Genomic DNA, 14,728 nt, shown 5'->3' with positions numbered 1-14,728 from the left:
TAGGATCATATAAATTGGGAGAAGAAGGAATAAAAAAAGTAGAGAATGAGAAGGACCTGGGAGTCATTGTTATGAATAATATGTCACCTGAAAAACATATAAATAAGATTTTTGGAGAAACTTATAATTTGATAAGAACAATCAAAGTGGCATTTGCATACCTGGATGAAGAAATGGTGAAGAAAATTCTAACCACTCTGATAAGACCAAAATTGGAATATGCAGCAACAGTATGGTCACCAAGTACAAAAAAATGTATAAAAAAAACTTGAAAGAATACAAAGAGCAATTACAAAATTGGCACCAACACTCTCAAAACTATCATATGAAGAGAGACTAGCAAAACTTGAACTACAGACATTAGAGCAAAGAAGAGAGAGAGGAGATTTGATAGCTATTTACAGAATCATGAAAGGCATAGAAGTTATTGATAGAGAGAATCTGATAAAATGGGATGATGGAAACACAAGAGGACACGGAAGGAAAATCAAGAAGGACAGCTATAGAAGAGATCTGAAAAAGAACAGCTTTCCTCACAGAGTAATAGACAGTTGGAACAAGTTGGATGAAAAAATAGTGTGTGCAAAAACAATACATGAATTTAAAAATACTTTAGATAAAATGAGATATGGAGACGGGACCCCACGAGCGTAGCTCTCCTTCCCGTGAAATACAACTAGGTAAATACACACACACACACACACACACACACACACACACACACACACACACACACACACACACACACACACACACAAACACACACACAATGGGATAGTAGAAATACAAGAGGACACGGAAAGAAAATAAAGAAAGACAGTTATAGATGAGATCTGAAAAAGAACAGCTTTCCCCACAGAGTAATAGACATTTGGAACAAGTTAGATGAGAAAGTGGTGTGTGCAAAAACAATACACGAATTACGAATTTAAAAACAGTCTAGATCAAATGAGATACGATGACGAGACACCACGAGCATATCTCCCCTTCCCGTAAAATACAACTAGGTAAATACACACATACACACACGACGTGGCGTGACTTTATGGATGGTGAGGTGATAAAGAAAGTGTCGTGAGACGATGCGCTGTGTCTTTGTGTTTCAAGCGGGTGTAGGCCGTCCGAGCCCTCGGGTCGCGCATCTTGCGCAGCTTGGCCATGCCCCCAAGCCCAGGTCGCGTCGCCGGGTCGGAGTGTGATTGGCACAGGCCAAATTGCACACGACCCGTGGCGACTGCGATTGGCTGCGGGGGTTGCGCACGACTCTTGAGCATAGCCTTGTATCCCGCGAGCAAGCAGGAGACACACTGCAGTTGCATAGGTCATCACGTGAGTACCATTCCTTTCCTTGCTATCGCTAATCAGTGTACAATAGTTAATATTTTGCTTCCGTGCCAAATACACATTTAATTAAGGATTACAAAGACGGAGCATGCCGACAGGAGACCTTTTGATCCATATCTAGGTCGGATGCGAAAAAAAAAATCATATTAATAATAAAATAATAAATAAAAACTATGATAATGTAAATAACAAATAAAATACATAAATAAATGCATATGTATAGTTAAATAATAAACAAACAGGTAAATAGTAAATAATAATAAATTGACATATAACTAATGCTAAATGAAAATCAGACAAACAAATGATAACAAAACAAAAACAAATAATATAAGATAAATTAGAATCATTACAGCATCTTACTTAGGTATTTATCTAAATGAATCTTAAAGCTTCGAACTGAACTACATTGCACTACCTGTGCAGGAAGTTTATTCCATTCATTAACTACACGGTTGGCAAAGTTGTTTCTATCTACTTCCAAATTGAATCTATTTCCGGACAGTTTGAGACCATTGTTTCTTGTCTGATTCTCATTCAATGTAAAAATTTGGTGACTTTTGATGTTGTCAATTCCCTTTAGAATTTTAAAGACCTGTATCAAGTCACCTCTGAGTCTACGCTTTTTTAGGGAAAACAGATTCATATGTTTTAGTCGATTTTCGTATGATTTATTTTTGATATTTAGAATCAGTTTCGTGGCTCGCCGTTGTACTTTTTCCAGTCTGTCAATGTCTTTAATGAGATTCGGTGACCATACGGAAACAGCATATTCCAAATGTGAACGAACTAACGATTTATATAGCTTGTTAATGAGTGATGGACTTTTGAAATCAAAAGATCGCACAATCAGTCCTAGAATCTTATTTGCTTTCTCAGAGGCTGAAATACACTGCTTGGATGATTTGAGGTCGTTACTGATAATTACGCCGAGATCTTTTTCACTATCCACTTTTGTTAACGAATTTCCAAATAACTTGTAATCGTACTTACTGTTATTTTGACCTATGTGCATTACCTTGCATTTACTTGTGTTAAATTTCATTAGCCACTTTTCAGACCATTGCTGTAATTGATCTAAATCTTCTTGAACATTTAATTGGTTTGAGTGATCATTTGCCACTCCGCACAGTTTTGTATCATCAGCAAATTTGGAAACAGTAGATTTTAGTCCATGGTCTATATCATTTATATGTACTATGAATAGAAGTGGCCCAAGAACGGAACCCTGAGGAACTCCACTTGCAACACTTTTCCATCCAGAAGTTTTTCCATTTAAAACAACTCTCTCTGTTTTCGACCATTCAACCAATTACTAGTCCAACCTAATATGCTACCACTTATTCCATGCAAAGCTAATTTAGTAAGTAGTCTTTCGTGTGGGACGGTATCAAAAGCTTTTGCAAAGTCTAGATATACTAAATCTATATTGTTTCTTTTGTCATAATTCGAGATAACTGTGTTGTAGAATTCGAGTAAGTTAGTCACGCAAGAACGTTTCCGTCTGAAACAATGCTGGCTATCATTTATCAAACGGTTAATTTCTAAATGATGTTCGATAGCATCTCTGATGATAGTTTCCATTATTTTTCCTACGATTGAAGTCAAACTTATAGGCCTCTAGTTATTTGGTTTCTTTTTGTCACCTTTTTTGAATATGGGAGTAACGTTAGCTAGCTTCCATTCTCTTGGGACATCTCCGGATATGATGGATTTCTTGAAAATAATTTCTAATGGAACAACAATCTCATTTTTCATTTCCTTTAAGATTCTTGGATGCCAACCGTCAGGCCCTGGTGTTTTATTAACTTTGAGTTTGTCTATACACCTTTTAATTTTTTCTTTTGTTATATTTACCGTAGTGAGTAAGTTTACCCTAGACTTTTCACAGGTTTCAGTTTGGAATTCACCTTGAGGTGTTTCGTTTACGAATACCGAGCTAAAATAATTGTTTAAGATATTACACATTCCTTCATTTGAATATTCAAGTTGACCGTCAGCAGATAATAGTGGACCAATGTGATTCCTAACAACCTTTTTATCTCTAATGTAACTATAGAATTCTTTGGGATTCTATTTGGATTTATCAGCGATGTTCAGTTCGTATTGTCGTTTTCTTTTTCTTATTGTCTTTTTTAAATCTCTCTGTATTGATACATAACTTTCATAGTCATTAGATGCACCCGAGCACTTATATTTCTTATAAGCCTGTCTCTTTTTAGCAATACTTTTTTCAGTTTCTTTGTCGAGCCACTTTGGGCGAGCCTGATTTGGGGGACGTCTGTCCTTAAAAGGAATGTAAGTTTGAATCATCTTAGTGAGCGTATTTTGAAATATTTCCCACATCTGATCTACAGGTCTTTCGTTTAATTTTGCCTCCCAATCTGTAAGCTGAAGCTCCTGACGTAGTCCTATGAACTGAGCTTTACTGAAATCGGGTATTTTAGAAACACAAGTATCTATTCTAAAATTGTTTAGGAGTTTGAATCTAACTAGGTTGTGATCGCTATTTGCAACAGATTCACCGACTTCTACATCAGTTACCATGCTTTCGCGGCTAGTGATCAAAAGATCGAGTAAGTTTCCATATCTTGTTTGGAATTACTTATTCTATTTCTACCACACTACCATAAAAGAACCCAATCCGCCTCTGATTATAATACGCAACGATGGTGTGGTTTTATTACAGAATTAAGGAAGTGAACAAGATGGAAAGCATACAGAGAACAATAACCACATCAATTTACAGTTTTGTTGATAAACCATACTAGATATTTTGGACCTGTTATCATTAGAGTTCAGAATGCAATAAACAATATAATCTTTCTAAACCACCCACTCCATAATAGAAATTGTTTTGTAAACTAGCCAAGTCGATTCCGCTATTTTGATTGAAACACGTGTTTATAAAAGCGGATTCTATGAGATTTACGAAGATCCCCAAGACACGCGTAGCCATTCGTCACGCATCGGCGTGACGTCATAGAAGCCAAACATTGTATCTAGATCAGTCATTCTCAACGGGGGCCATTTTTCAGCTCAGGGGGCGAAAAACGTCACAGGTATTTCTTCTAACTGACAAATTTTAAGCCTAATGTAAAAGATCTAGCAGCGAAGCACCAGCCGGGCCCAAGGATATCATTAAAACACAACGTGAGTAAAACATTTTAAATTAGTTGTTTATCATTGTTGCAATAATTTTTATTATTATTTTCCAATTAAGGGGGGCGATCCTTTTTTCAATTGAAAATGGGGGCGATATGGCTAAAAAGGTTGAGAAACCCTGATCTAGATAATAGAGACTTAGAATTAATTATCGCTCGGATACACACTCACGGTTTCTATTGAAAAATGTCGCAGAATTTAGCTGAATCTGATGAAGAGGAATTAGAGTTCATTCATCATCCGTCCAGCCATATATGTTTGAACCCATAATACGACGCCAAACGTCAAAAGATGATCAAGAAATGCCTGAACATGCCTAGATTAACCTTCTTGACGATGATGATGAAAATAGGAAGCCCGACCATATTAGTGAAGAAAGTAGAAAGGAACAGGATCAGAAAGAGAACGACCAGGGATACAGAGCACAAAGAATAGGAAATACTGATTGGTATGTCTAGGGATTGATTAGGCCTAAAACAAAACTAGATCTTCCTCTTATTCTTAGTGTTAACTTAATCAATGAAATGGTGATGTGGCCATAGGCCTAACCACCTTGACCCCACTGGCCAAAAAAAGAAACTTGAAGGATAAAAAAAAATCCATCCAGATTAAAAGAAGAAAAAAAAAGAAAAGATGGATTAGTGCTGGTGGTAAAGTAGCTATTTAAGAAGGGCAGCAGAACGGATTGATAATGAAAGGTAAAGAGGTAATTGGCATCCTTTTTCGATTGGAAATCAGTCTCCAATCACACAAAAAAAAAAATAATAATAATAAAGTTTGAGCAACATGGCCTGTAGGAAAGTCACTAAATTTCTGAAAATATCAAGAACATAAAACTTCTGCTTCAATACACTATACGGGGTGTTCTATCATACAAAGGAAGCCTATAAGAAACCATTGGAATCATCGAAGATAAAAGAGGATCACTGATTCTAATTAAGAAATACAACAGGAAAAGAATTCATAAATGAATTGCTGTCCAGTGAACTGTATCTTCCGCACGCAAAGGGGCACATAAGTAAAAAAAAAAAAATTGCAAGGAGGAAAATGTTGAAAAAAATTGTCTGCATGGACGTGGGAATTCCTCTGAGTACAAATGATATTCAACACAAACTACAATGTCATGAAACCCAAAATTTGAGGGAATGTTATGAGAACATAATTTATACGTATATAATCTTAAACACGCCATTTCGCACAAACACGCATGCGCAAACGCACACACACACGCACACACACAAACACACACACACACACACATACGCACACAGGATTGTGAACTGCTGAGGAAAATTTCAAATAATGTTTATGTGTTGAGCCAAAATGGAAGATAAATTTTAGTAAAATGAAGTCCAAAAACTTGGAAATGGGCTAGAGCAAAATGAGATAAAAATGGGAGATGTACTATTTAGGAATTCTTATCAAAGATGATATGTCATAAAAATAAAGAGAGAATAACGGGAGAGACTCCCAGATTCCTAATGAACATAAGTGATATTTCATTTCATGACTAAGGACACGATGAAAAAATAGACAGACACATAATAAAAGTAATTGCAAGGCTGATTCGCTTCAATACCTTTATATCAAATGCAGCAATGATGTCGTCATCAACCCAAAAGAAGTAAGAAAGAATACACACAACAAGAAAAAAGAACTTTTCAAATTGGAGGAGTGAAGGGAGAAAGGTGATATGATAATGATATTCAGATAAGAAAACTGAATAGAGAAAATGGACAGAGATTATCTGTTTTGGGGATGAAAGGACAAAGGATCATAGAAAAAGATATGGAAGGTTTTAAGATGTCATGAAGCACAGCTTTCTACATAAATGCGTCAATTTATGGAATACGTTAAAACAGTGTTTCCCAAACTTTGTCAATAGTACCAAATATACAATGGCCCCCCCACCTTTATAAGCCTTCTGAAAGCGTACTCATTTTCTATATCGATGATACATTATCTTAAAAATTTAAAAGATAAATCACAGCTGAGAGAACAATATTTTTTATTAATGTTTATTTAAAAAATATTGATTTAATCTTGTATTACAATGAGAAGGATGTGTTTACTTTTTTGATACAAGCAAATCAATATGTGGGTCTGTGTGGCTGAATGTACATACATACAGTTAGACCCTCCATGACCCCAGAAAAAGGCTCATGACACTTTTGGGGCTCATGACCAGGATACTTTGGGAACCCCTGCGTCTGAAGGAATTATAATCCAGGTCATCGCCCTTAATGAATCTAATACAAAGTTTGACATGGATGTAGAAGCAGGAGTCTATTACCACAGTTCTAGATTTGATACACACACACACACACACACACACACACACACACACACACACACACACACACACACACACACACAGCATTACCCCTATATCAGGCCATATACAAACTCTGAGCTCTCATTCGGGAGAGCAGCACCTGTCGATCACAAATCCAACACATGATCCAAGACCGTGATGAAACACGCGTGGAGACTACAGCAGTATAATACCTACTTACAGCGTTGGGCATGCCCGTCTCCTGCCTATGCAATAGTGGAGTGCAGCAGACATTTCCTCGTCTGTCCACGCGAACGCGACAAAACTGAGTTGTTGGTCGCTTACGATCATCCACAAACCAAGAAAGAATGAGAAATGTTTTCTGCATTCTTTTTCCTTGTAGTTTTTTTTTTTTTTTTCCAGCGCTACCAACGTGTGCACCACCCGTTCACTAATACGTATACATACCTTTTATGGGCACTCTGTCTGAGGATGTAATGCATGAAATTGTTGTCTTCAAGTTTCATTTTCCTGCAGTTATTTTATCCTCCACGCGCGCGCGCACACACACACACACACACACACACACACACACACACACACACACACACACACACACATATATATATATATATATATATATAAATATATATATAATTTATATATATATATATATATATATATATATAAATTTATATATATATGTATATATATATATATATATATATATATAACACCAGTCTGCTTTATTGAATTGAACACTGCTCCCTTTCACAGGGCCTCAACAATCCGTCTAGATCCCCCCTGACCCTCAGCCGTTCGCAACAGTTGCTGCAAAATATTGATTCCGATTTGTCTCCCTGTTGCAGTCCACATGAAACTGAATCTATGATAATTAAATTATTAATCTTTAGTTGTGAGGTGGTGGATGAAGTTCATTACGAACACAGTCAACCCCTACTGGGGTCGATCTTTCAGTTTTTTGGTCTAGTTAGGGTCGAATTTCTAGATCTGGGGTTGATCAGGGTCGATCTTTTAGTTTAGGGTCTGAGTGATATCAACCTACTAGTTTCTGGAAATATATGAGTCGGTTTTCTAGCTTTTGGGAAGAGTGAAATCGATATTCCAGTTTCTGGGAGGAATAAAGTTGAAGTTACAGGTCCATGAATGGATAGATACGATGTTCCAGATTTTGCTAGGAGTATAGTTGACCATCTAGCTCAGTCATTCTCAACAAGCGCGATTTTTGAGCTCAGGGGGAGCGAAAAACGTCACAGGTATTGCTTCTAACTTTCACGAACGTAATAACAAAAATATCAAGATAATTGTACGATTCAATATTGTTTGTGAAGATTTTTTTTTCTTACCGTTGTGTTGTTCGAAAGACCAGTAGACTTCCACAGGGTAATCTACCACACAGGTGGGAAAAGGTATGCCTCTGGCACAAAGTAACTTTCATCAGTTAGAATGTAGTTGTCCAAACTGGCTCAAAAATTGATGTATAGAATCACATAAAGATATTAGGGATTACAAAGAAAAACCACTTCTATTTCTTTATTACATGAACCTTTCTGCGTCGCTACCTAACGGTCTAGACATATTTCAATTGTCAATTAATTTTTTGGGGCAGTGATTTCACCCTAATCCTAACAAAATATATAGATAGTGACTGAAGAAGTCAAAGGTTACATTGAAGAGTCATGGAAAATTCAGTAGGAGAAAAACGTTGAGAATGCGTCACTGAACTGGCAGTGTGAGCTTATTCGTAACCTCTCAACAAGTGCGTACTGAAATGGGGTTTATAATGCCTACATTCTTGGTTACATACTTTCTAAATACAATTTATGAGAAACATAGGCGGAATACTACTTCCTTCCTGGGGAAAAGTCTCCTCGAGGAGGCAAACTACCAAATCTACGAATACAAGGAATGTGTGACAAAGCTAGCAATACGAAGGATGGGTTAATATGCCATATTAATCGTGACACATTTTGTTTAACCGTTAAATAAAATGTGTCACGATCAATATGGCATATCAATATTAATTTGTGACATTGCTTGAAGCTCAACAACTTTCAGAATATATATATATATATATATATATATATGTGTGTGTGTGTGTGTGTGTGTGTGTGTGTGTGTGTGTGTGTGTGTGTGTGTGTGTGTGTTGGTCGCCATTCGCGAAAAATCGCACAATCTGGCAACACTAGTACATGACGCAACATGTGTTGAGTACGCTTATGCTCCTTTGCCTAGTTTGCTTTTGCAGTTGCTTTATTACTACCACTTGTAGCACATCGTTCAGTTTCGTGTGTTAGCTATCAAATGTTGTCAGTGGTAATTTAGTGCATTTTATAATGATTGCATGGAATTTATCACTTTATTAACTGATTTACTTCTTACGCTCGATCAAGTTCGTACATTTACATTAAATTCACTACTGAATGCTTGATGTGAATTAGAAATTTGCATAACTAAATATAAACTCATTCAACGGTGCTAAGACAATATATGGAGGGCTATTTGGCTTATGGCTTTGTAGAAAGCCCTCATGATAAAAAAAATTACCAATGTGTCATATTTGCAACAACACATTTTCTAATGAATCAGTGAAACCATCAAGGTTTAAAGAACATTTGATAAGAAAACATTCAGAGAAAGCCAGTAAACCTGTAGCTTATTTTGAAAATTTGAAGAAAAACTTCAACCAACAAAATACTCTGTCATCTTATTTGAAGAAAAGTTCACAGACAAATGAAGGTGGTTTGACTGCATCGTATGAAATAGCACAATTAGTCGCAAAAACTGGGAACGCACATACAGTTGCTGAAAATGTCAAGCCTGCATTTGAAATTCTAATGAAAACTGTGTTACAGCAAGATTCAGCGATCACATTAAAAACAATTCGAAGATTGTGCAAAGTCACCTAGTTGAAAAGTTAAAAACTAGCAAATTTTCGATTCAGCTCGATGAGTCAACGGTAAGTGACAACAGATCGAGCTATTCCTATGGCGTATGTTCGTTTTATAGATGATAGCTGCAAACTTTGTGAAGAGATGTTGTTTGCAAAACTAGTAGGAACTGATACAACTGGATTATCCATTTTTGAAGCTACAAAATCTTGGTTTGACGATAATGAAATCCCATTAGGAAACTTGATATCCTGCGTAACGGATGGTGCTCCATCTATGGTTGGTAAGCAGAAAGGTTTTATTGCTCGCATGAAGGAATTATGTCCTTCAATCCTTGCAGTTCATTGTGTGGTACATCGTGATCATTTAGTTGCCAAAGCACTTAGTCCTGATCTTCATGAATCATTAAGAGTAGTTATTAAAACTGTCAAGAAAATAAAGTCACACCGCAAATACGATCGACTTTTTCTAAAGTTTTGCATTGATACTGAGCAAGAGCACGTAAGCCTCATTCTCCATACAGAAGTTCGTTGGCTTTCAAAAGGAAACTGCCTAGCACGATTTGTAGAGTTATTCGACACAATTGTTAATTTCTTAGAAAATTTAGGAGAAAACAGTTTTGCAGAAGAAGTCCGACGCTACACGTGTGACACTTTCTAGCGTGGATTTTTCGTAAGCTCAATGAAGTGTCACTGCAGCTTCAAGGCAAATTATGCACGCTACTGGATTGTAAACGTATTCTCAAAGCCTTTGCTGAAAAGTTGCATTGGTTCCGAATAAATATACAGAAGAAGAATTTCAAAGACGTGCCTGATTTAACAGAAGTAAGGGAACAACTCACAGAACAAGATAAAAAAAAAAAGTACGAAGAATATTTAGTAAAATTGAGAGTAAACTTGAACAGTCGATTCTCGGACGAGTTTTCGTTTTCGTTTCAATCGTGGATGATAGATCCTTTTGGTTGTGATGTGGAAAGTGCCGATGAAAATCTGCAGGAACTCATTGAACTGAAATGTAGTGATGAATGCAAATACAAATTTGAAAAAAATGGAATAAATGAGTTATGGCTATCAAATACAACAAAACAGCTATATCCAAAAATGTGGGCTGAAATAGTTAAAATACTGTTATACTTTCCAACCTCTTATTTGGTTGAATGTTGATTCAGTGCCGTCAATAAGATTTTGACTAAAGAAAGAAACAAAATGGCTATATGCATTCGAGGAGACATCAGACTGAAACTGACAAATTTTAAGCCTAATATAAAAGATCTAGCAGCTAAGAAGCACCAGCTGGGCCCAAGGATCTCATTAAAACACAACGTGAGTAAACCATTTCAAATTAGTTGTTTATCATTGTTGCAATAATTTTTATTATTATTTTCCAATTAAGGGGGGGGCGATCCTTTTTTTCAATTGAAAAAGGGGGCGATATGGCTAAAAAAAAGTTGAGAAACCCTGATCTAGCTTCTGGGAATAACAGAGTTGATTTTTAAACTTCTATGATGGAATGAGTTGACTGCTCGATTCTTGGGAATAACAGAGTTAACCTCACTAGCTCTGGGAGAAGATTTTGTCTTGCAGAGTCTGAAATGAGCAGAATCGACCATGTAGCCCCTGGAAAGGGAAAAATTGACCTAACATCCTCATGGTTTAATTACCGTTTTATACATAAACTTATGGTCTAACCCAAAATCTACAGCAAAACACCACAATAGCTTGACACGTATGAATGGCCCAGTATTATTTCTGAAAACATTTCCATCTCTCAAGAATTCATTGGGATTTTCGATTTCCTTTAGACCTGTTTGTATGTATATATATATATTACAATAGTAGGGTTGCAGGTCCTCTTTCAGGCAGATATGATTAAACTTTGCAGCAGCTTCTGCATTCACGAGTTTCTTGCTGACATGTTCAACTTTTCTAATACTTGAACGTTGAATATCGTTGAGTTGTCTTATTATGTGTCCAAACTTCATTTGGAATGGATGTAAAGACAATACTAACTTCTCAATTTTACTAGTAGAGCTTTCGCCTAACTTTAGGCATCTTCAGTACAAATTGAGTACAAATAGTAAAGGTGACAATATATACAAAGAGCATATGGAACATTAGGAGAGACGGGAATTCGGACAGTGACTCAGGAGACAGGATCTGAAGCTCCGCCCACTGGGTCAACGGTGAACCTATGCCTGTGATCTATATACTTGCAAGTAGGAATGATAAATTGGTCGGGTTTTTGTTTGTTCATAGTGGGATTTTGTATTTTAGTGTGAAGTGCTTCTAAGATGAGAAGGCCCCTGTAGTTTGATTCCTTTTTTAAAATGATGGTTCCTTCTTCCAGATCCTTCCTTGTGACTGGGGATTGATGTGTGTCAATGTGGTGTTGTTTTATGGCTCCATTAGAGAGGTGAAGGGTGAGGCGTCTTGACAGTTTTGTTGTAGTCGACCCTATGTACTTTTCATTAAGTGTTTCACAGTTCCCTTTTTTACATGTGTATTCGTACACAAGGTGGCTACGTTGGAATACCGGGGTTCGCTGGCTAGGGCTATTCTTAAGGAGGAGGTGGGGACGTTTTCCTATTCTGGTACCAAATGTTTAGGTGGATTTTGTCGTCACTGTTGGAGGGTCTGACGTTTTTTCCGATGATCTTCCTGATGGCGTCCTCGTCTGCTCTATATTGGGAGGACATAGTGTTCTTGTAAAATATAGTGATCTTTTGTCCTATTTCAATGTTGTCGGCCGGGGGTCTGTACCATCTGTCCAGGTGTGTGTTGATGACATTTTGTACCTCTTTGTTTGAGAAACTGTTGTTGACCAGGACTTGTGTGATCCTGTCTAGCTCGGCGTGGGTACGGTTCCAATCAATGCAGTGCGACAGGGCTCTTCTGACGTAAGCATCTATGGTGGACTTACGGTATCGCGATGGGCATTCACTGTTCCCGTTTAGGCAAAGACCAGGGTTGGATGGTTTGGAGTAGACTCCGGTCTTGAAACTTTGAGAACTGACATCGATCTTAACGTCCAGGAAAGGGAGTTGTCCGTTGACGCTGTTCTCTGTGGTGAAATTTAGGCCAGAAACACGTTGTAAGGTAGTCTTTAGGTCTTCTAACTCCCTTTGGTCCCTTACGAGGACGAAATTATCGTCCACGTATCGAGTATATATAGGAGGCTTACGGGTGGTGCTGAAAACCTCTCTCCACCATGCCCATGAAAAAAGAGGCCCCTTTCTACTGCCCCAGCGGACAACTTTACAGACAAATTGACGGTGTCGCGATGGGCTCACCTCTAGGTGTCCTCTTTGCTTTTTTTTTTTTTTTTTTTTTCATGGGCAACACAGGGGGAATCCCCGTGCTCCGCCCTAGCGGCCAGTTTTCGATGCACCGAGTATAGTTCCGTGTTGCGCCTCAGGATGTGCCAAGATAGGAGGGAGGGAGGAGGGTAGAGGGGAAAGGGGAGTGGAATATATGGGAAATGAAATGGGTGGGAGTGATTTCTATGCGTTTTTCTTTTTGGCTACCCCCCCCGTGTAAGGGGGAAAAAGCCTTTGGTATATGTATGTATGTATGTGTTGCGCCTCAGGAGGGATGGGCAGGAGACCTGGAATTTGAGACCTGCTTCATTATTGGCGAAATGATTCTTCGGTATCTACAAGGGACATTAACAGAAGAAACAAAAGTGTATATACAAAGGCAGGGTGGTAAGGAGAAGAAAGTTTGGGCCATCACTCTCTTAATAATAGAACTGCCCAGTTTGTACAATCCTTGGCCTAGATCTAAGTTGGTGGTCCATGACCAGACGAGAATCTACCATGCTTGTATTAAAGTAAGACTTATTTTTAATTATTTCTTTAGCACCTTCCCATTTAATATGATGGTTATCTTAGATGAACATACACACACACACACACACACACACACACACACACACACACACACACACACACACACACACACACACACACACACACACACACACACACACACACACACACACACACACACACACACACACACACACACACACACACACACACACACACACACACATATATATATATATATATATATATATATATATATATGTGTGTGTATGAATATATATATATATATATATATATATATATATATATATATATATATATATATATATATATATATATATATATATATATATATGAATGAAGGTGGAGGAAGTATACGAGGAAATAGTAGTGGAATTTTAATGCTTGACGTTTCGAGGAAATAGTAGTGGAATTTTCATGCTTGACGTTTCGAGGAAATAGTAGTGGAATTTTAATGCTTGACGTTTCGACCCTTTGGGCCTTGATCACAATTTTTTGTGATAAAGATCCTAAGGATCGAAACGTCAACCAATAAAATTCCACTACTATTTCCTCGTATACTTCCTCCACCTTCATTCTCATTTGTCAATATCTTTTTCGCTCAATATATATATATATATATGTATATATATATATATATATATATATATATATATATATACATACATATATATATATATATATATATATATATATATATGTGTGTGTGTGTGTGTGTGTGTGTGTGTGTGTGTGTGTGTGTGTGTGTGTGTGTGTGTGTGTGTGTGTGTGTGTGTGTGCGTGTGTGTGTGTGTGTGTGTGTGTTTGTGCGTGTATGTGTCTTTTTATGTGTGCGTGTGTGTGTGTGCGTCTGTGTGTGTGTGTGTGCGTGTGTGTGTCTGTGTCTTTGTGTGTGTATTTACCCAGTTTTTACCTAGCTGTATTTTACGGGACGAGAGCTATGCTATTTTCGTAGAGTGTATTTACCTAGTTGTATTTACCTAGTTGTATTTTACGGGAAGGGGAGCTATGCTTGTGGTTTCCCGTCTTCATATCTCATTTTATCTAAACTATTTTTAAATTCATGTATTGTTTTTGCACACACCACTTTCTCATCTAACTTGTTCCAACTGTCTATTACTCTGTGAGGAAAGCTGTTCTTTTTCAGATCTCTTCTATAGCTGTCTTTTTTTTTTTTTCGTGTCC

At 37.3% G+C, this 14,728-nt stretch overlaps 2 protein-coding genes across 2 annotated transcripts; both read left to right on the top strand.

Annotated features, from left to right (window-relative positions):
* The first annotated feature begins 9,354 nt into the window (after positions 1-9,354).
* Positions 9,355-9,714, top strand: LOC143029789 (protein FAM200B-like). The gene has a single exon (XM_076192781.1). It carries the CDS (start codon positions 9,355-9,357, stop codon positions 9,712-9,714), a length of 360 nt encoding a protein of 119 aa, XP_076048896.1.
* A 78-nt stretch (positions 9,715-9,792) lies between these two features.
* On the top strand, positions 9,793-10,356 carry LOC143029784 (protein FAM200C-like). The gene has a single exon (XM_076192766.1). The coding sequence runs from the start codon at positions 9,793-9,795 to the stop codon at positions 10,354-10,356; it is 564 nt and encodes a 187-aa protein (XP_076048881.1).
* The last annotated feature ends 4,372 nt before the right edge of the window (positions 10,357-14,728 follow it).

The sequence above is a fragment of the Oratosquilla oratoria genome, chromosome 1 (assembly GCF_046742065.1).
Source record: "Oratosquilla oratoria isolate Oo_2021 chromosome 1, ASM4674206v1, whole genome shotgun sequence".
NCBI lineage: Eukaryota > Metazoa > Arthropoda > Malacostraca > Stomatopoda > Squillidae > Oratosquilla > Oratosquilla oratoria.
Note: the sequence above shows the minus strand (reverse complement) of the source record. Positions and strands in the feature narration are given on the sequence as shown.

Bases quoted from the DNA above. Each gene is read 5' to 3' on its own strand.
- LOC143029789 (XM_076192781.1), top strand. From the start codon at position 9,355: ATGTGTCATATTTGCAACAACACATTTTCTAATGAATCAGTGAAACCA.
- LOC143029784 (XM_076192766.1), top strand. From the start codon at position 9,793: ATGGCGTATGTTCGTTTTATAGATGATAGCTGCAAACTTTGTGAAGAG.